This window comes from Xyrauchen texanus, chromosome 14, assembly GCF_025860055.1.
Source record: "Xyrauchen texanus isolate HMW12.3.18 chromosome 14, RBS_HiC_50CHRs, whole genome shotgun sequence".
Lineage (NCBI taxonomy): Eukaryota > Metazoa > Chordata > Actinopteri > Cypriniformes > Catostomidae > Xyrauchen > Xyrauchen texanus.
In genome coordinates, this window is record NC_068289.1 from 24,750,462 (window position 1) to 24,773,829 (window position 23,368).

Below are 23,368 nucleotides of genomic sequence, written 5' to 3' on the forward strand. Positions count from 1 at the left end.
AGCAGTATGTAAATCAGTGTGTGTGTGTGTGTGTTGTATGTGTATGGTTAAAAAATGTTCACTTCCCTTTTCTGTAGCCGGCAGCTGATCACCCTCAGCTCAACCCCCTCCTCGCTGCTCTCTGCTCTGCTTGCTTCAATCCGCCTTTTCCTTCGCCAGACAGTCTGTAGCCCAGTGTCCCTCTTGTTTGCACAGTTTGCATTTCGTGCATTCTCTGAACTCATGGTCGCCAGTCCCACACAAGCCGCAATTACACTTCCGCTGGTTTCTGTAGCCTATCTTCTTTTTGTCTGCCCATTTCTGCTGCGGTTTAGATGTGCTGACATTAGATTGTAGTCGCACAACTGCCAGCAGAAGATCTTTCTCCCCCTTTGCCTTGACTTTGTCTTTCTTGGACAGCAGCTGTTCCTCTGCATGCACAGCATGCACCAGAGTGGAGGTCCGCCGCCCGCTCTTCCATTCAATGTAACTTGCTTTCACCACTTGCGCGATCTCAGGTTTCAGAAAAAAGTTCATTCAGGTCTCCTTCTCTGTCCGAGTGGGGAGGAGCTGCTTGTGGTGCTTGTCTTCTGGGCGAAGAGCAGTCGAGGTCGGGGTTCAGTTTCAGGGCTTTCAGCTCCGCCACGGGATAGTGATGATTATACACAATCGCCGTTGCATGTGCTGACACACAAACAGATCTTTCACACAATTTATTTTCTTCCACATTGTCAATCCTACATGCTAATTCTTTCTGAATTTGCTTTCGTTCTCTTCAATCTGCTTCCTTAAGCCAACAGCCCACTGTCTGTTCACATTTTTTACACACATGTTGAACGCAGCCAAACTTTTTGTGCCTCGCTGCCCTGTTCAACTGATTCTCGCACCACTCTCAGTCTAGTCGTGCTCAGTGTTCCCTTCATGGGGAGATCATGGTATTTGATCAGTTTCTCTATGTCCTGCATACATTTTCTCATTTCTTGATAGTAAAATAGTAAAAATCCTTTTCAGAGAAATTCTTGAATATGTACATAAAACACAAAATAATCTATATTTAAATCAGTCACTCTCCACCACGTCTCTATAAATCGAGCACATGCACACTACAAATCGTGACAGTAAAGTCGTCCCTGTAGAGCAGACTGTCATAAAAACAGTGTTGATGACAGGAAGAGACATCAAATATGAGTTTTCGCACATGTGCAGTACCAGTCGTGTTTCAGTCATTTCGCTTCTGAAGTTATGGATTTCTCCACTAGGTTTGTGTGGATTATTTTATGTTTTCTTTATGTGATTTTTGGACCATCAAAGTTCAGTTCACCATTCACTTATTTTGTTTGAACCTACAGAGCTGAGATATTCCTTTTAAAAATCTTTGTGTTCTGCAGAAGAAAGTCATACACATCTGGGATGGCATAAGGGTAAGTAAATGATTAGATAATTTTCATTTTTGGGTGAACTTGGAACTTGGGTTAACTTGGAATAGGAAAAACAAATACAAATTAGGGCTGTCGATTTAACACATTCATTCTGTGCGATTAATTTTATTGAAAATAACGTGTTTAATGTGTAAATTTACGCAATTAATCGCAATGCCCCCGGATTGTAATAAGGAAGATTCCTGAGAAATGCAAGCTTGTAGTACCACCTGTTTACTTCAGAGGGGAGTAATTGAAATTTCAGCTGTGTGGCAACGCACAGTTTATATAGTGAAGAAAACAACCAGGCAGCACAAAAAAGACATTTGTACGTTCTTGCATTCAAAACATTTGATGGAGCGCAAATTCGAACTAAGGGATCTCAGGATGTGTTCTAAGTATTAAACTATATTTAACTTGACACAGTGACCTAAAAATGTTATGTTTATGACACGACGTACCCGAGACGCTACACAAGCATGTCTGACGCTTCTTGAAATTGACGGGTCCTTAAACAAGCCTCATTATAAATCTTGAACTGATTGACAAATTCACTTGCGAAATGGATTGCAACTGTATGCCAATGATTGGCTTATTTTCAATAATATGGTAGTAAACAATACATTGTATTCTAAAGCCGTTTTTTCTATTGTCTTATCAATGATTAACTCTTCTGCCACAAGAATGTAATGCATTTTAATTATCTGAATATATATATATATATATATATATATATATATATATATATATATATATATATATACATATACAGTTATCTTATATATATATATATATATATATATATATATATATATATATATATATATATATATATATATATATATATATAATATATTATATATATATATATATATATATATATATATATATATATATATATATATATATATATATATATATATATATTATATTTAAAGATAACTGTATAATTAGTTCATCATTATATATTGAATTATTGTTATATGAGGGGCTTTCTCAGCAAATATTTGTATATGCGCTTAAATGCGATTAATCACGATGAATTAATCGGGACATCATGTAATTAATTTGATTAAAAATGTTAATCGATTGACAGCCCTAATACAAATAAAATACAAAATACATTAAACATACAATTCATATGGACAATGATTGGAATGCATACAGTATCTTTTATGATAAGCATATGTTTAATGTCAGCATTTCTGAAAATATATTCACGTTGATATTGTTGTCATGTGACAAGAAATCCATAAAACAATATTTTCATGATTCAAAAATTACTAATATTTAAACTAAAAGACAGACAACATTACATGAAAAATCTAACTAAATAGTACATCTGCTTATTAATTTTATCTTTAATCATCTAATCAAGTAATTAATACTTGACTGGATAAAAAAATAATGTGGTTTTGGTCACCATGACTCACCATGATCCACTTTTGAATAAAACAGGAGCATAATAAATTAATTGTATCATTGGCATTTTAAAGTGTTTTTTTTTTTATTTTTTTTATGGAATCATGGGTATGGAATTCAGATAAGTATAATAAAGTTTAATCATAGATTTGATACATAATGATTAATTAAAGATTCATACAGGTAACAGGTCTCAGTAATATGTTGAAATTATTTTCTACAACATGCTTGCTTTTGTTTGTCATTTGCATTCTTTATGTAAAATGTGGATTTTCTTTCTTTATATGTGGAAAGATCAAAGTAAAAAAAAAAAATAATAATTTTAAGTAAATTTTTTGTCTTACTACAGTTTTATATCAGCTTAGCTTTGCTGGATACAGCTTTAAAAAATCAGTCTTTTGCAGGCTTGCAGGCTAACACGTAAAAGTATTTAACTCCCATAATGACTTCAGTCTCTGTGGATGTCACATCCATTGCACACAACAGTCTTCAGGGAGAGGGCGAGAGGAAAAGAGAAACAGAGGGTGATAAAAACACAGGAATATATTACACAGATATTACAGTACATTGACAGCTTTAGTGAACAGTCTAATACCTTTGTGTGATGTCCTGTGACAGTCGCGTGGCCTCTCCTGGATCTTTATTTAAGAGTGCCTGAAAACTGGAGAAGGACTCCACCATGCCGATGTAGCCAGAGAGAGGGACAGCTTTCCTCACCCAAAATGCCTCCTGCCTAGAGCCGAAATCACACATAAGATATAAAATAAATAAATAAAAAACTTCAGTCTCCAAAAATAACTTTCAATCGAAGGTTGCAATTGGAGCTGTTTAAAATATATGTTTTTTTATCAGAAAAACCAAAGGTGCAGCTTTTTTGCTATTTTGGCAAAAATATTGATTGATAGATAGAATAATAAAAATATTATTTATTTAATATGCAGACCAGGAATTATCTTTGTAACATTGAAAATGAACAAAGAAATGTATTTCTGTGATACAACCCTTATTCCTTTGTAAAAACAGTCATCTTGCATTTCAAACAGTGCTGATAGTGATCTATCAGCCTACTGACTGAGGTGTTTGTGTATTGGGGCTTGGTGTATTGCAAATGGTAGCAACTTGAATACAGTGGGGGTTAAAGGTGGTATGCTGATTGATTACTTTAAATGTATCAGATTTGTTTGTGGTCACATGATCAAGGAAAGAATAAAACAGGATTGTAATTTATGGTCTGGTCTTTTTTGCCTCTTCTTTCTCTTCTCTCTGGGCTATGATCTTGGGCGACTAAGTTAAAGGCCAATCAAATGCACAGATACATTTCTAAACCTGCTGGACTTCACTGCCTGCCCCACCTCTGTGGTGCCTTCAGTTGTCCAGTTATGGGGTCATCATTCGGAAGCCACCTATCACGGATGTTTCACCCCATTAATCCCAGAACATCTCCTGGTGGTGGGGCAGCTGCCAGGTATGTCTCCCCACCACCCCCAAAGCTGGAAACTGGGTCCTTTGGATTGCCTCTCATCTTGCTTTCCCATTGTGGCAGGTCAGGCGGGGTGGAGCAAGGAGGGAGAGGAGTTTGCTCCAAGGACTTGTCAAGCCTCGCTCCTATTCCTGATTGGGTTCTTCCACCAATCTTTTGTTGCTTCAGTCTTAAAACCACCCTGTTTAGAACCTCCTCTTGTCTTCCAGGCTCGTCCTGTTTGGACCTGGGCTTGACAAGCCCTCACTGACTCGTCTGTTGATTCCCTTAGTTCTAAGAACAGCCTTGTCTTCTCCTGTTTGAAACCCAGTGTGATTGACTTTAATGGCAGTTGTAAGGCATTTATTCCAAACAATGCTACGGCTGAAAGAAAATGCGGCAAGCCCAGCCACTTCCTAATGTAACTGTTAACCTTAGTGTCCATCTTTGTGACTACTGTGATCTCACACATATTTAGTGGCTACATCAGGTGATGATACAATGTAAATTGATAAGACCAGACCTTGTATTTGCCTGGGAGATGAGCCTTCTTTCAGCTGCTTCAGAACCACCACTGCCATGTGTTTATCTGACAGATCTGCTCTTTATTCTCTCCCTAAACTTTGAATGGGCTGCTCTGCCAGAACTGGGATTCTTTCACCATCCACCTCAACCTATATCTGACCACTTCTAATCTCCTTACAAATAGAAAGGCTACATGAATTTGCTGTCTTGATTTTCATTCTGGCCCATGCCAGTAGCTTTTCCAGCCTTTTTAAGAGTCTGTTTGTACATGCAGCATTCTGGAGGATACTTGTGATATAACTGCAGAGTGCTGGCAATCTCACCCCTGACTGGCTTGGATTCCTCAGACCATCTGGCGCCAATTAGAATGACCTTGAATGCAGCTCTGAACCGGATGGGAGAGATTGAACATCCAATTCGCAATCCACTTTTCCATTTGCTGTCATCTAGTTATGTATTCCTGTGTTGCATGACATATTTTCAGGTAACCATAGTAACTATCTACCAAGCTCTTTATACACTCTGCTACATGAACAAACTCCGGTGCTTATCTAACACACTGGAGTGGAACTGATCCATAGGCATTTGCCAGATCCAGCCAGACTACATGAGGTCTTTCTTGTCTCTCTTGGCAGACTGGATCTGGTCCCATATTACAGACGCATACTCCACACATCCAGGAAAACCTGGTACAACTGCCTTTTGGCAGCTTTATGTATCCATTCTTCAGGGGTAATCAGGCATGGTCCTTGCTACCACAGAAAGGAAAATCTTTCCCTCCACATTCAGTAGAGCAATACTCCTAATCTGACTTGTTTTGGTGAATTTCTGTTCTTTGGGTATAAAGATGGCCACTGCCCTTTGCCATTTCTGGAGTATGCACTGCTTCTTCCAGGCTACTCTCAGTAGTTTCCATAACAGTTTAAGAACTTTTGGGCACCTTACAACCTGTAAGGTGTCCTGTTCGGGCCCGGGGCTGAAGTTGTCCTGACTTTTTCTACCACTTGTCTGATCTCACCCAACTTGGGTGGAGCTACATCAAATTTCACTTCTGGCTCCAGGACATATATACACACGTCTTTATAGGGAACCCCTAGTTGTTCTTTCGTGTGATCTTCTAGATCTTGATTCAGCATCACAAGCGTTCCAGTCCTCTTCTCTTCAAGAAGATTTCTGGACAATTTAAAAGAATCCTTGACAAATTTCATAATTTCATGCTCCTTCCTTCTCTGCTGTCAAATTATCTCTGCCATTCTCAAAACCAACAACCTAGCCCTTATGCCATCCCACAATACATTTACATTTACATTTATGCATTTGGCAGACGCTTTTATCCAAAGCGACTTACAGTGCAATTATTACAGGGACAATCCCCCCGGAACAACCTGGAGTTAAGTGCCTTGCTCAAGGACACAATGGTGGTGGCCGTGGGGTTAGAACCTCTGACCTTCTGATTAACAGCCCTGTGCTTTAACCAATACGCCACCACCACTCCATGTGCCTTCCACAATACCTTCAAGCCCTCCTTATAATGCTCATCTGGTCTTCTCCATGCCTTGTGAAGCTGTCTCTGCTCTCACCAGAAATGCACAGTTTTAAACCATCTTGCTTTTAACATGTCTTTAGTCACCTCAGCATTCCTACAGCGTGAACCACTGTAGGTTGATAAAACCACCTTACAGATTCAAAACCCAGGATCCATTGCAGTGAGTTTTCTAAAATTATTTGAAATTGGTCATCAGAATGAGGACTTTTCGCACTTCAGTCTGGGTATGGATTAAAGCTGGCCTTCTGTCCACAGAGTGGGTCAGTCTATTTTCATTGCTTCATGGCATGGTAGGGAAGGGAAGTCTCGATTTGAATGAACTGTATGAATAAGATACTAGCAGGATTGTAAATGTCCTAAGTAGTTCTGTTGTAACAGTCATAAGCCTGTTACCATGATTCTTCAAATTGCTATTCTACTACGCACCGCTAGAGATGCTAGTGTCCAAGTAGTTCTGTATTAAACCAGGTATGAAGTAGATGTGAGATTTGTTGGGATGGCGGGGAGCATGGCTTTTCTGCTGCATTGCTACAATCCAAAGTCCTGATTGAGATTGTTATTTTTTCCTGATCAGTCTGAAGGCACTATTTTCTCATTTTCATTCAGTGTATTTGCTGGTTATGTCTTTGTATTGTTTTTCAGTTCTCTCATATGTATTTTTCTTACTGTTTGAGTTTGTTTGGTTGCTGTGCTATGTAGCTAATATCCATTTAGTTTTCTGTGTTTGTAGAAAAAGTTTTCTTTCTCTCAATTTTCCCTTGTGGAAAACATTTGATTAACTGTTTGGGAGATCATAAGGATTTCTATTGGGGTTCAATGATGCTTTGGAGGAGCGTTTGAACACTTATACATCGCTTTGTGGATCTTGTTTGATTTTATAAACAAGGAGTACGAAGATGTAACTTTCCTTTTGATTACTGACAGCATGGTGTATATTTTTCATTGGGATTAGCCTATGTTCATGGACTTCTACTTTCACGGACGCTTTCTTGCAACAATATCAGATAAGGCTTTGTACTCACCAAACTCCCATACTTCTGTTCTATTACTCCACTATTGAACTGATTATCAGTCATATGGGTGTCTAAGACTGTCACATATACAGATGACCAGTGATTTATTTGAACATATACTCTTTATATTTTTGTTTGCCTCATCAACTATTGGTTTATTTTTGTGTTATGAATTTATTTATATATATACAGTTACACTGGCGACCTGTCCAGAGTGTCCCCCGCCTTTCGCCCAATGTTAGCTGGGATAGGCTCCAGCCCCCCGCGACCCTGTACACAGGATAAGCGGTTGACGATGGATGGATGGATGGATGGATATACAGTTACAAAACCCATTTATGTTGCTGCCTTATTGTTTAATTGATTTAAACCTGGCTAATTTTATGTTTGTGTTAGCGGGTTATCCCTAAAATCAGATGTATAGTGGCCTCATACTCAGTAGTGTGAGAAGATTATATTGTAATTGAACCAGAGAATATTTCAGATTGTCTCCTGAGGGACAAAGAAAAAAAGCTATGACCTATTGTTTGATTTATGGCGCAAGAATGTTATACATACACTGTGCAAATTCAGTAGAGGTGTTAAAATACCGATGATCAAATTATAGCATGTTGAGAGTAGGGCTGGGCGATATGGACCAAAAATCATATCTTGGTATATTTAGGCTGAATGGTTATACACAATATATATCTCAGTATTTTCTACGAAGTGGGCCAAATGCTCAGTTGTAAGTCAAAGCCACATGTGAGAAACTTGGAACACGCTTTGTATCGGGGCAGAATACTTTTCAGGCTGCGAAAGCTATGAGGCCGGGGTTGCAGCAGCAGCACGAATTTTAACACACTCTTCGTTTGCTCTCTAAAAAAATCCCACAATGCACTGTAAAAACCAGGGAGGGTCTTCCCTTACCGGAAACATGCTTGTGTCCTCTGAAGTCTCAAGTTGTTAGATGATGTCCAAGCTTTGTTTTCACTTAAAAAGAGATGTTTGTAATGTCTTTCATAATTACCATTAAATTGAGACAAACTTTTAAATATATAAAACAATATATTCAGAGGTGTAGTGGTAAAAAAAGAGGTGGGTAAACTATAAATTTCGGTGGACCACGACGTGGTCACCCGGTAAGGTGGGCCACTGCCTACCGGTGTATGTGTATCCTGATGACATCACTATAGGCTATCATTTGATGGTACTACCAAGGGTATCACTGGTTGTTCCCTCATCATAGGTCACACAATCACTATTCAATTCATACATTAATCTAAGTTCTTGTTAAAGAGACCCAAGAAGGAATAATATGGTTGAAATCTATAAAGTTTACTAAATGACAAAACAGAGAGAACAAAAATATTTAAGAGAGATAGAGAGGGAGGCTTATATCCAGGGCTTCCAATGCAATGCACTTGTACATAATGATTAGGGATTTGGGATTATTTTCATAGTCGATTAATCTGTTGAATATTTTCTCGATTAATCAATTAGTTGTTTGGTCTATAATATGTCAGAACAATGTGGATCAGTGTTTCCCAAAAGCCCAGGAGGATGACGTCCTCAAATGTCTCGTTTTGTCCACAACTCAAAGATATTCAGTTTACTGTCACAGAGGAGAGAAGACACTAGAACATATTCACATTTAACAAGCTGGAATCAAAGAATTTTTACATTTACATTTACATTTATGCATTTGGCAGACGCTTTTATCCAAAGCGACTTACAGTGCAATTATTACAGGGACAATCCCCCTGGAGCAACCTGGAGTTAAGTGCCTTGCTCAAGGACACAATGGTGGTGGCCATGAGGTTAGAACCTCTGACCTTCTGATTAACAGCCCTGTGCTTTAGCCACTACGCCACCACCACTCCCCACCACAATATAATTTTTGCCCGCCACAATATCAACGCTGACCGCCACACATTGATTTTCGATTTATTTTTTATTTTTTACTAAGCCCATTTAAAATCATATTTGATTGCAGAGAGCCGTAGCGCATTCGCGCAGCTACCTCTCGCTCGTCCCTCTCTCTCTCTCTCTCTCTCACCCGTACCTCTCGCGCTCTCTCTCTCCGTCATGGAACACCATTGCATAAATCTGTCCAACACAGCACTGTCAGTTATTACTTATTAGCCAGCATGCAAGGAGCCTAGCTAATAAGGAGAGCTAAGTTATTGTTAGAATACAGCTGGATTTTTGAGGTCAGCACGCTGTATATAGCTGGTAGTAGTCAATATCGATGCACGCGCATGGGAAACACTGGCAGCAGCACATTATGAAAGACTTCGTCTTAGGTTTAACAACCTATGAAACTAATAATGAACAATATGAAACTAAAACGACATAAGCTTAATTTAAAATGGCTTAGGAACTATCTATTTAGAGGTGGATAAACGCAATTTAGAAGTGGATAAACCCACTTTGGAGGTGGGTAAATGCTATTTCCGAATTTTGGGAGGTGCGTAAACGGCGTTTACGTGCGTTTAGCCTCCACTACATCCCTGAATATATTTAAAAAAATATCTTTTTATTTATTTATGCCATTTATCTTTTATAGATAGGAGAGTGTCCTTTTCACAGAGGTGATGATGCGTTTCCACCTTATTTATCAGCGTAAATCTCTTTTTTTTTTTTTTATATATTTTTTTTTTATATTATACATTTTTTAAATATTTAGTGTAAATTTAAAACATTATGCTTTGTGTTCTATTACTCTGGAATTTGTTTAAAAAAATTAATTACCACAGCTGTAAGGGGGTTTCTATTACAGCTGCTGAGAGAGTGACGGTAAATTTGGAATCTTAGTTCACCATACTATTATTCTCCTCTTCTGGAAAGTCATTCAAACTTAATAGTTTTTAATTTTTTCTTTTGGTCTTGGAGCAAATGGTTGTAATATTTGCTCTGATCTCCCAATCAATGCTGTTGAAGTTTACCATGCAAACTTTTTCTTCCACGTGCAAAACCCAGAGTGTGAAAAAGGTCTATAACACTACATTTAATATCTTTAAAGAAAATTAACAATAGTGTCATTTATACAGCAATGGTGCTGATTAATAACAGCTACGCTACATTGCGCAAGCTCATTAACGTGCCGTGGGTGATTGAGTCACAAGTGTCCCAATGTTCAGTGGATCAGTACCCTTACCAGTGCCCAAATACTGATTCAAGATATAGGGAGCTGATTGAGACAGGGTGAGTTTTCTTCGGCATTGTGGACCAGCGTTGTCTCCCTCCATGTTGCAGGGGAATTTTCGTGCAAGTGGGGCCGGGTTTGCCCACAGAGGGAGAGTGGGGGCGGAGTTGCATGGAGAGTGTGAGAGAGGAAAACTGGTGTGGCTTAAAGGGTTAGTTCACCCAAAAGTATCCCATAATTTACTCACCCTCAAGACATCATAAGCGTATATGACTTTCTTCTTTCAGCCAAACACAATCTGAGTTATATTTAAAAATATCCTAGCTCTTCCAAGCTTTATTATAGGGAGTGTATGGTACCTTATTTAATTTAAAAAAATTTTTTTTTTTGAGGAACGTGGAAGCGCGCATTGTTTACAGCAAAGGAAAATGGCAAAAAGTGAGTTGTTTTTGCTATACTGTAGATTTGTATTAGTCTTAAAATGGTGCGTTCGTGCATCTATCCAGTCATTGCAATTCCATTCATGGCAGCAAAAACTCTCATCCTCTGTTGGCATTACCTCGCATTTCCTGCATGAGCACCACCACATCTCCCGTACGCTCCGTCTACCAGATTCTTTTGTTTGTGCCACTGCTGCAGTCTCCTCAATCTTCCGGAGTTCCTAGTTGGGTTACTCTGGTTCAAACAAATAGGGCTGGGAAAACTTCTCTTATATCGAAATCCTACAACATGTTCTTTAAAAAAAAATCCTTGTTGTTGTCTTCTAATTCATGACCGACATTTATTTATTTTTTTGCTATATCCTCTGCGCTTCCTCTTTCGTCGCTTCTCACTAGAGAAGTGGGGCAGTGCATACTCCTGAAATGGCAAAGGGCAGTGGCCATCTTTATACCCAAAGAACAGGAATCCACCAACATAAGTCAGATTAGGAGTATTGCTCTACTGAATGTGGAGGGAAAGATTTTCCTCTTGGTGGTAGCAAGGACCATGCCTGATTACCCCCTGAAGAATGGATACATAGACGCAAGCTGCCAAAAGGCAGTTGTACCAGGTTTTCCTGGATGTGTGGAGCATGCGTCTGTAATATGGGAGCAGATCCAGTCTGCCAAGAGAGACAAGAAAGACCTCATTACGCTACGCCTAAGTCATATGCCAGAACTCTTGTGAACACACGGACAACCGTTACCGGAAGTCAGTGATTATAGTTTATAAAGTTATAAATATGGATATTTTTCTTACAAGAACACTGCTTTGCTTCAGAAAGCCTTTATTAACCCCCTGGAGCCATATGGATAACTTTTTTGATGGATGGATGCGCTTTTTTTGGCTTCAAAATCGAAGGTACAATTCACTCCCATTATAAAGTTTGGAAGAGCCAGGATATTTTTTTATATAACTCTGATTGTGTTTAGGTAAAAGAAGAAAGTCATATACACCTAGAATGGTTTGAGGGTGAGTACATTTTGGGATCATTTTCATTTTTGAGTGAACTAACCCTTTAACGGAAGAAACAGGTTATGTAACGCAACATCAAACTATATCAATATAAATATTGTCTCATAGTATAAAACTGGTTTTAAAATATTTCGATTTATATTTAAAAGTCAATATACCGCCCAGCCCTAGGTGGGAAATTATTGGGAATAAGCAAAAAATAAATAAACAGGATGACATAATTGAGCCTTTAAACTACCTGTTTAGCATGCAGTAACATACAGAGCCCCACTCAAAATTATAAATATTGTGGCCACGAATTAAGAATTTGTTCCCACGTTTTAATTAAATCGTGGCCAAGCTTTATTAATTTGTGCCCGCAATTTGATGAATCCATCAAACTTTTACTGTGTATAGTGCAGAGGTCTTCACGGGTCCAAAGATTTGTGCCCGAACCCAAAAAGACCCGGAAATGTACTACCAGGACCCAGCCGGGAGACACAGACCCGATCGACACCGATTTCACCACTGATTGAGTTAATTTAATTCAAGTTGTGAAAACAAAACCTTGTGTCTTACCTAATGTAACATTAGTAGCCTTTTCCCCTGTGCCTGGACGTGACCATATAATCCATCCTCCTTGCCAAGAAAGTTGGTAAAATACATCCAGGTTTTCTGTGATTCTTCTCTTGCTGATTGAACTGGCATACCTAATCCACTCATTATTTCAGTTTCAAAAGTCCACTTGCTATCACGGTGATGGCTGACAAATGTGACTTGTTTAGAATCAGCTTTGCAGGGTGTAATCAGTTCAATGGAAAGGAGGCGGCATGAACCGGCTTGATAATATAAATAATATTTTAATTATAAACTTAAAAGACAAACACACATGACAGACATGTTCGTAAACGATCTCTCTCTCTCCCGCACAAACCCTCCGCAGTCGGCCTTTATCCCTCTCGGAGGCTTGATTAGCCTGATAAGGGACCGGGTGTGAAGAATCACGACCCGGTCCCGCCCTCTGGCGGACGGAACGCCCCGCCGCGTTCTCGGGGAACAGAAGGGGTATCACCCACCCCTGGCACCGGTTCTCCCACTCCAGGCGGTCGGCAGTGAGCCCCTTCTCCCCTCGCGGTCGGCGGCCGTCCTCCGCTTCCAGGCGGCCGGGTTCCTCGTCCCCCAGCAGATGGCCGAGGCTGCTCCATTGGGGTGGACGGTAGTGGCGAGAACTCTACTACGGCGTATCCCTCCTCCTTCCCGGGTTTCAGCACCAGTGTAACACTGTTTGGTTGGGCAATGGAGGAGTCAGGAGACAGCGAAACAGGTTTGAGGTCAGTTTTTTCTTTTCTTTTAACAATCTCGATGGTAACCGTCGGAACACAGGAACACATAAATATCAGCATAAACAGTAACATTGGCAATGTCTGCCTCCAGGTTTCTCTCTCTCTCCCCCGCACAACCCTCCGCAGTCAGCCTTTATCCCTCTCAGAAGCATGATTAGCCTGATAAGGGACCAGGTGTGTAGAATCATGACCCGGCCCCGCCCTCCGCCCTGCCACACAGGGTTTTTTGTATCTTGCATAAGTTAACTTTGACTGTTTGCCCTTTTGAACTATAATAACGATTGCTCGTTCATTGCCATGGCTGCTAACATTAGCATTGTTAATTTGCTATCATGTTCCTTAACTCCTCTCTGCCTCTGACGTCACTTAGCACCATTCCGCTCCCACACTTTCTCATCCTAATTTTACAATGTTGCAACTTTGTTACAACACACACACGCACACACACAGCACCATCATCAGCGCTGTCTGATCACGTCCGGATCGTCTCGGATTGACATGGGTATTACACATAATGTTAAACAGACCCGGGACCCGCAGCAATAGAATGGGATCCGACCTGGACCCAGCTCACCATATAAAACATGGATCCAAACACAAACAGGTCTCAGGTCCTCGGGTTAGGACCTGTGAAGACCTCTAGTGTAGTGAAGAGACTATGTATCTATGGGTGCTGTTTTGAATTCAATGAAGTTTCAATCAGCAATATATCTGTTTCACAAACTGTATAGCAAACTGATAATGAGGTTAATTAATTTACCAATCAAGAGGGGGGAGCAAGGGCGGAGCATTTAACTAAAACAAGGGCATGATTATTGAAACGTGGCCATGATTGAACTAAAATGAGGGAACAAATTAATAAAAGTGGTCGCATATTAATGTCATGGGAACTAATTCTTAATTCGTGGCCACAATATATTATTTTTCCCAAATGTTATGTGTAGGGCTCTGTAGTTAAGCAATTCAATAGCCAATCTACATTTAACCCTAAAATAACTAATTCCTAAGAATTCTGAGTCACTAGATTCAGTGGCAAAAAACTCTAGAGCTTCAATAGCCGCTTATTCAATAGCCTATCGGGCCAGTGAGAGCCAGGGCTATCAAATGGCCGTCCGATAGCCTTGGGCCTCGAGGCCAAAATCAATCTGTGTTTCCACCATTGGGCCAATAGCCCCACAGCATTGCCCTAAAAACCTGCCCTTAATACGCCTCCCTGGTGTCAACATCACACACCAAGCCCATTTCCCATCTTGCTGCTGAAATGTTTGACCTGACTGAGCTAAAATCCACCTTTGACATTGACCCCACCTCAAGCCCCAGTTAGCATTGTTTGGCGGGCCAGAACGCTTGGCCGTTGGCCCAGAGTAAGCCCCAAGGAGGCACGATGAAGTCTCAGAAGTGACAGTGGGAAAGCAACTGGCCCTGGCATGCACTAGCTCGCCCTCATTTGGTGCACCAGATGCATTTTCACTAATCACAGCAAGATCAGTTACAAGCTAAGCAGTTAGCCCTGACTTAAAAGTGCAAGGAACACAAATAACTTTATAGCAGATCTAAAGGCTAAGCTAAATGTGCAAGAGGCAATGTCCCCCAAAAGGGGACTAAAATGCATTCTGTAACATTTAGTGCAGAGAAAGCATGTGCCACAGATCAGGAATGTGTGCCTATTTCAGTTGTTGATGCAGCACCATTATGACAGAGTCAAAATGTGCAGAAGCAGTATAGTGTCATGCAAACCCTGAAACTCCAGGAGAACATGGCAAACCCAGTGGTAAAGTGAAAAAGGCTTTGTAGTTCCTGTCACAAAATAGGCCATACAGTGGACAAATTCTGGAACCTGAGCATAGGTAGACCTCCTTTTCTCTTAGTGAGCTAACTGCAGTGTCCATGCAAGGCCTTCAGGTATTAGGGCATACTCACACTAGGCCTGGTTGCCTTGTACCATGCTCAAGCACGATTGTCCTCCTTTCCCACTCCCCCGCTGGCCTGTACATTGTATTTAACGTTCCGGGCTGTAGCACGCTTGCGTAATTATGGTGCGACTTTTTGTTTTGAAGCAAATGGGAAGAAACTCTTGCAGAGCACAATGGAGTTCATCATTGTAATGTTCATTTGTGGCTTATTTTGAGTAGTTTTGGGGCACGGTGACACACGGCCCTCTAACATGCCGTACCTTCATTTACTGAACTCGCAGTTTTTTTTCAGCTTGTCACATCATTGCTCAATGGTTCTTTGGTATCCACAAGCACGAAGATAGTCATGAATTTTACCAAATATCACAAGAGTTCTTGTGTATCCAGTTGTTCCTGTATACTCTCATCTGCCCAAGAAACATCACAATCAGGATCTCAACGATACGTCTTAAAACCCTAATAAAGATACATTGTGGCAAACATGTATATTTTTGACAAAATTGTGAATGTATCAACATATATACATATGAGGGTAATTTTTGTTTACACAGACAAAACTGAAAACATGGATCCAATTTTTCTTTTTGCCTATTAACTGACCTGTCTCATTTTCAACAAAACATTGAAAACCTTCTTAAAAATTTGATCATGATCTGAATAATAAAGGGATACTGATTATAATTGCCAGTTTTAACACATGTCTGCTCTGAATATGAAAGGCACCTGTATGTAGATCAGTTTTCCTACCATTCTTTGATTGGATACTAGAGGGAGTTGTAGGTTTGCTTGTAAAGTTCCACAGAGCTGGGACTCTGGTAAGGGTTACGGTAAGGCAGTAGGGCAGCATAAAACTGTAATGAGATTTATATACGTATAACATTTTGAAGACATATAAATGGTTGAAATCTTTGAGGAACCAAAATGTTCATAACAGGAAATTCAAGAGCACATGCAACTTGCCAGTAGTTCAAAGAACCAGAGTAAATCAATTGTTCAAATAGCAGAAAAGTTTGAATGGACAAGTCGGAGTTCAAGTCTCCATGAACCCAACTGAAATGGTGGCTATTTAGACTGTTCACGTAAGGCTTGAAGACTACAAGACCAAATATATACATGAAAGTAGATTAGGTATAGAGAAACATACAATAAAATTGGCCTGGCACATTAAACTTTTCTGACAGTTGGTATGCATCTGAATGATAGAAATATCAGTTTTACATGATTCCCACCTCTTTGCAGATATGGTTTAAAGTCTCTGAACAGTCTCCATAGCTTAGCTCCATGTCCATGGTGTAGTTAAGAAGTGTGAGGCAGCCATGAGGTTTTAGCACTCTGTGAGCCTCCTGAAGAAAACGTGAACGGTCAAACCAATGGAATGCAGACATGGCCGCCACAAGATCTACAGAGCCATCTTCAAAAAGCAGATCCTCAGCTGTACACTCCCTTTGTGTTGCAGAATTTATATTTTAATACATACTCTAAAGTATAAAGGGAAAACAGTAATTTGGGTAATATTTCACCCCAAAATCAAAATAATATATATTTTTTTTAATTGCATAAATAAAATTAAGCCAAAGCCATTTTGCAAAATATGATTTCTTATTTTCTTTAAAAAAAAAAAAATAAAAATAAAAAAAATAAATAAAAAAAAAGCCAAAACCCAAATATGTTCTTCACAGGTTTCAGCCAAATATTTATAAAGATTTTTCTAAGAGCAAGGTCATTGCATCAATCATGTGATACATGTTAGTGATCCATGATTACAATTGCGAATAAGCAGATGGTGATTATTCAAATGGATGAATCTTCTAAATGAATATATGTAAATGGTCTGCACTTCTATAGCACCTTTTTAAGGTTAATGGTATTCAAAGCGCTTTACACTGTGACTCATTCAAGCATTCACACACATTCATACACCAATGGCGGCCTGCCATTGGGAGCAACTTGGGGTGCAGTGTATTGGCCAAGGACACTTCGACATGTGGGCCAGGATTCGAACCACCAACTCTGTGATTAGTGGCTGACCCGCTCTACCAACTGAGCCAAAGCTGCCCCTATGTAACTACAAACGTGACCAGATCAACTGGTGACTCCACTCCTTTGCTTGGTATGGTATGCCTAAACAAGTGGGAGAGTTGTGTTTGATTCATAGTGACAGTCACACCCCACACACTCACTTCCAGAGAGAATGGTCTCATAATACCCTATTCTTTAGTTTCGGTAACTCTGTTGAACTAATCTGCAGATTAACACTCACTGCTTCTAGTGCAGCTGTTGCTAAATGTGTCTGAGCTGGTTTGAAGGTTAAAGGTGCTGTAAGCGATTTTAGCCATTGTAGAACTTCACTGGACATATTTGTTTGCTGTTTACAGCATCCAGTGATGTGACAGAGACCCATGAGATACCTCAGGACAATTATTTCATCAATGTCTTTCAGGGAATAGGAGAATGTTCTGCATACCTTTCTATGAAAAGAATTGCTTACAGCACCTTTAAGTAGTGTGTGTTAATAATTAGGTGACTGGCTGATGGAAAAGGTACATGAAAGTTCATCTGATTTATCAGAAAAGCAAGCTGACTAAATCAGGTGCACCCACCTGTAAGATACGTTTAAACTGCAAACATGCTTCATTGCCACCTCCAGTTGACCAGGACTGATATCTGTCCCCACTACACCAGCAAAATGTGGGGCCAAAAGCGGTGTTCCCTGCCCTGAGCCACATCCAACATCCACTGCCAGCTCATAAGGTGAATCTTTCTAAGAAAATACAGTAAAAAAAACGCAGACACTTACAAAGTGTATAATATCAAAAAATGTAATCAAATGACAAAGACGGCAGGCTACTTTTATGGCCAACACACTCAGACAAAGAGACTCACATTACTCTTAAGGAATTGCAGAATCTTACTGATGAGCTCTTCAGAAGGAGATATCCGGTATTTCCAGTACGAGTATGCATGCTCTTTACCCTCAAACAAACGCACAGCCATTTTGGAAAGCTGTACAACTTACTGTGTCAAAACGTTGCAGAGATTTAAACAGTCAGCATGCTAGCTTGTGGAAAAGGAAGTTAAATAAGGGGAGGAACCATTTCTGTAAACTCAGGTTTTAGGCTCCACTTGTTTCTTCACATACTGGGAAACAATATTAACCCTGCCAATAGTGCAAAGCTGTTCAGCACGTTCCTTTGTCAACCATAATGTCCTCAGTTTCCTAATGTGCCTCACACACACAGAGGTTTTCTCACATTCACTGTAGAGTAGAAGACTGAAATTCCTTTCAGGGCCAATACATATCTAAACAATGGGCAGAAAGGGGTTAATGGTTTCCAGGCTAACTGGAAGTCATGCTGAGCAGAAAAATATAACATCAAGTTCCCAGTGATATTTGAATATGGACAAAGTCTAACATTTTCCTTACAGTAATATTGACAGTAAATCTCGGTTTAGTATCAAAACACAAGATATTTTGTAATAAAAGAAGTTAGAGGAACATATGATATGTCCCATAAAAAGCTGCAACAGTCTCGTTACAAAGTACAGAGAAGGATAATGCTCAACCGATCGGTATATTGAAACTTTGTACACTGCTGGGCATGACCAAAATGCTGATGTTGTAATGAAGAACAGGCTTTTAGAGTAAATGAGGCCTAAGGTGAAAATGCAGTGTTGGTGTTAGGAAAGATTTATTTAAGATTTTACAAAACCAAGAAAGACTAAGATTATGTGGAATCTAAAGAAAAGTTTATTGTTTATTTGTGGGAAATTGCAAAAAATATAATGGCATTGATTTTTTTCCATTTCAAAACAACTTTAGATCAATTTATACATGTTTTTGAGGGAACAATTAAAAAAAAAACATTAGTTGAAGAGACTTCTGTTGATGACACATTCATCTCCTCTTGAAAACTGGAAAAGAAAAAGTGACACAAATATTACACATTATCAGTGGACAATATGATACATATGAGATTAATCTAATATTATTAAAATTATTTACTTTGCTTCCTCTAATAGGAAATGTACAGTAATAACTTTTCATGACAGTGTGGTTTCTTTACAGAAAGAAGTAATTACCGTGATGTTGTTCTCTCTAATAAAGCAGTTGCAGCACTGGGCTCTACTCTCAGATAGGCTTGGTACATGGAGAATGTCTCAAAAAACCCAATTATGTTCTTGATGGACAGCTGCTGCTTAACTTTTAAAGACACAATTAATATAATTGTATTATACAAAACACTAATACCAGAAAACTGCAACTCATATCATATAATATCTGAAATCATAATATGTTTTTAGAAATGAGTACACAAATGTAGTCATCCTAGAAAAAGAGAAAGTAAATGTTAAGAGGTAGTAAACTCTAATAAGCAGATTTGTGTAGAGACTCATTTAGAAAAAAAAAAAGAAAGATGGTTAATCATTCATTATATTGAGGTGCTCAGGTTTACCTCTCTTTGTCTGGGAAGGGTAAGGCTTCAAATAAATCATGTAGTTTAATGTTGGCCACAGTTACCATAGACCTTGTGTAGGGCCGCAGGACCTGCCTGACCTGGAAGAATAAATTAAGAAAAGAGTACAGTCAGGGAGAAGTATAAGCAGCCGCTTAGAGCCCCTGAGCAATTAGCATTTCGCAGAGGGCCCACATATGCTCAGAAACAGCCCAGAGTGCAGCTGTCATTATTATATGGACACAGTTAATCTTAAATCTCAAAGTTAGTTACTACGCATTCAGTAAGTTTGACCTTTAGCATTTGAAGATTAAACAGTGACAGTCTATTGCATTTATTATTTAACATGCTTTACAGCTAATGTAAGTCCAATAAGGTTATAAAACTCTAAGGGTGTCCCATATGTCATTTTATGATTTTCATCATGTCATTTTCTTTTTTCAGGTACAGTGTTGTGTATAGTATACAGTATATAGTTAAATAGTACTGTGCAAAGGTTTTAGGGACTTTTTTTTTTTTGCATAGTGCATTTGTAACATCATGCAAAGTCCTAGGTATACCTGGAAAAAAACAATCTTGGTTGTTGGCAGATAGGAAGTTCCAAGCTGCTTGTAGAATTTGCCACAGTTCTTCTATTTAGGCTGTCTCAATTGGTTTTGTTTCTTCATGTAATACCTGACTAACTCAATGTTCAGAGATGGCTCTGTGTGGGCCATGCCATCTGTTGCATAGATCCCTGTTCTTCTATTCGGTTCTATTTTTAGTCTAAAATGTGTATTTCCTATTGACATACTAAAGCTGAAGATATAAATAGCCATCTTAAGACAAATGTTTTTGTGAAACTTTTTTTGTGAGACTTATGTTTTATATTTTATTTGTTAAACTTTCTCACTGTACTATATATGTGTGTGTTTGTGTGAGTGTGTATACTCACATATATATTGTGTATATATATATATATATATATATATATATATATATATATATATATATATATATATATATATATATATATATATTAGGGCTGTCAATCGCTAAATTTTTTTAAGCAAATTAAATACACGGTGTCACGATTAATCGCATATACAAATATTTGCTGAGAAAGCCCCTCATATAACAATAATTCAATATATAATGATTAAATAATTATACATAGATATCTATAAATATTAAAACATTATATATATATATATATATATATATATATATATATATATATATATATATATATATATATATTCAGATAATTCAAATGCATTACATTCTTGTGGAAGAAGAGTTAATCATTGATAAGACAATACAAAAAGCGTCTTTAGAATACAATGTATTATTTACTACCATATTATTAAACATAATCCAGTCATTGGCATACAGTTCACAGCAATTCATTTCACAAGTGAATTTGTCAATCAGTTCGAGATTTATTATGAAGGCTTGTTTAAGGACCTGTCATTGTACACCTGCATCAGACATGCTTGTGTAGCATCATAAACATAAAATCTTTAGGTCACTGTGTCAAGTTAAATATAGTTTAATACTTAGAACACATCTTGAGATCCCTTAGTTTGAATTTGCACTGCACTCCAAGTATTTTGAATGCAAGAACGTAATGTATTTTTGTTTTGTGCTGCCTGCTGAAGGGTTGTTTTGATCACTTCACACTTTTGAAACAGAAAAACAAAAAGAAAAGGTTAGAATAGGGAAAGAAACACAGACATTGGACAACAAATAATTGGAAAAGAGTGTTATGGATCTTAACCCCAATGAGCTTTTGTGGGATCAGCTAGACTGTAAGGTGTGTGAGAAGTGCCCGACAAGACAGCCATATCTATGGCAAGTACTACAGGAACTTCCAGAAATATACATTATTCAACATTTTTGGCTGCCAGTGTATACACAGTATATATAGTGTTAAGGCATGAACTTACATCCTCATATATGTAATTAAGTCGATCACCACAGGATTCATGGTGTAATTTGAAGTTGTCTCCATAGCCAAAGAGAGCCAAGCAGCCCTGTGGCTTCAGGACACGTACAGCCTCCTTTAGGAAACGCTCAAGCTCAAACCAATGAGCTGCAGATGCAGCTGTCAACAGGTCTACTGAGCCATTCGGGAAAGGCAGTTCCTCTGCTGTGCCCACTCTGTGCCAAAAAATTATAAATATGATATTATGGATGAGACCAAATAGTATTGTGTTAGTTAGATCAAGCAATGTTACAGCTCAATACATGGGTATATTGAGTCAAAATGGTACATAAAATTAAGAAAATATGTTTTCATATTTCAATGTAATATTGTTTCATATCCTTCATACAAGCAGAGAAAAGAAGTAAAAAGGACAAGTATGATTTGTTTTGTTTATTATAGAAGTGTAAAAGCATTACTGACCTGTAGCTGAGATTAGGGAACCCTGGCACTGTTCTCGCCTCCTCCAGCTGAGACTCACTGACGACGATGCGCACCACCTCCTGGAAGTGCGGTGCCAGCAGACGAGAGTTCTGTCCCGTTCCACAGCCCAAATCTAAGGCTAGCTGATGGGGCTGGCCTTTCTGTGAAGCATGCATTACCATAAAACATGTAAACAAGAACAGCTTATAATTATTATTTTTTTTTACGTATTAAATACAGTATATAGCCTTCATAAAATAAATAGTCATATGTAAAGTAAGGCCAGTTACTTTACTGTGTGACATTTGAGATGCAATCTGTGATTAGAGAAACATCACCATTGTCTTCCCATTAACACTATCAATAAATAAGGAGCGAAATTGGAAGCATTTACAGTAAATGAAAGCTAATGAATTGTATCATACAAATATGAACACAACATGTCATAGCAATAACATTTACATTAGAAATTTGTGACATTTGCACTTATGGCTGGGCATTCTTTGGTTACCTAGAAAAAGTACCATGATTTCACCATGGTTTATTGGAAAAATTGTAAAATTGTAATAGCATGTTTCTTTGGACATGAGCCATGGTGGTAAGATATTATTCTTTAAAGTACTTTGAGAACCATGTAATGGTATAGGAAAAAATAATTTACTCAGTACCATGCTATTTCAAAGTAGGGTATCATAAATATGATACCCTACTTTGAAATAGCATGGTACATATGATACCATAACCATGCTACCACCACAGTACTTTGTAAAGGAATGTAAACTACTTTATACATTAGTAGACCACCATCATTACCTGTAAATATGACAATAATTCATGGATTTTATTATAAGCTATAGTAAAATGTATAAGTCTGACCTTTTTGTCCAGATATTGAAGAATGATCTCCTTCAGCTCATCAGGTGGATCAAAATTATATTTTTGATAGAGGGAGGCATGATGTCTCAATTTAAACAGTCTGTGGCTCATTTTCACTATGACTTCAGATGGAATTTTACCACATGCACTCTTCTCTAATGAGAAGGTTCATCATAGCATGATGTTGCGTCACAATAAACGAGCGGTGCAATCCTTCTTAAGACAGCAAATTTAAACCACTAGTGACCACGTTAAAGATCTGAATGTGAATTACATGTATGGCAGTTTTGCCGTTATTATAAGGGAGGGGCCTAAAAGGATGCAATTGTTTTGGTCAGGAAATACGTACGTGTGACGTACGATTCATTTCCGAGAATCACATCTTTCGGCCAGCCGTTTCCATGAATCGATTCAAAAAATTAATTTAAGTCATCACTGTAACGTTTTCAGAAAACTGTTCCCAAAATGGG

General features: G+C 38.5%; 2 protein-coding genes across 2 annotated transcripts; both read right to left on the reverse strand.

Annotated features, from left to right (window-relative positions):
- Nucleotides 1–3,103: 3,103 nt before the first annotated feature.
- On the reverse strand, nt 3,104–18,199 carry zgc:162780 (uncharacterized protein LOC555377 homolog). Its single transcript, XM_052142698.1, is given in 6 exon segments — nt 3,104–3,306; nt 3,415–3,552; nt 15,927–16,030; nt 16,409–16,622; nt 17,780–17,940; nt 18,063–18,199. Coding segments are annotated over 6 exon segments (825 nt in total). The 5' UTR covers nt 18,174–18,199; the 3' UTR covers nt 3,104–3,209.
- Nucleotides 18,200–19,255: 1,056 nt separating this feature from the next.
- On the reverse strand, nt 19,256–23,009 carry LOC127654564 (putative methyltransferase DDB_G0268948). Its single transcript, XM_052141770.1, has 5 exons — nt 22,899–23,009; nt 22,023–22,183; nt 21,562–21,775; nt 19,634–19,734; nt 19,256–19,397 (listed from the first exon to the last, which is right to left on the reverse strand). The coding sequence occupies exons 1-5, from the start codon at nt 23,007–23,009 to the stop codon at nt 19,256–19,258; spliced, it is 729 nt and encodes a 242-aa protein (XP_051997730.1).
- Between the last annotated feature and the right edge of the window lie 359 nt (nt 23,010–23,368).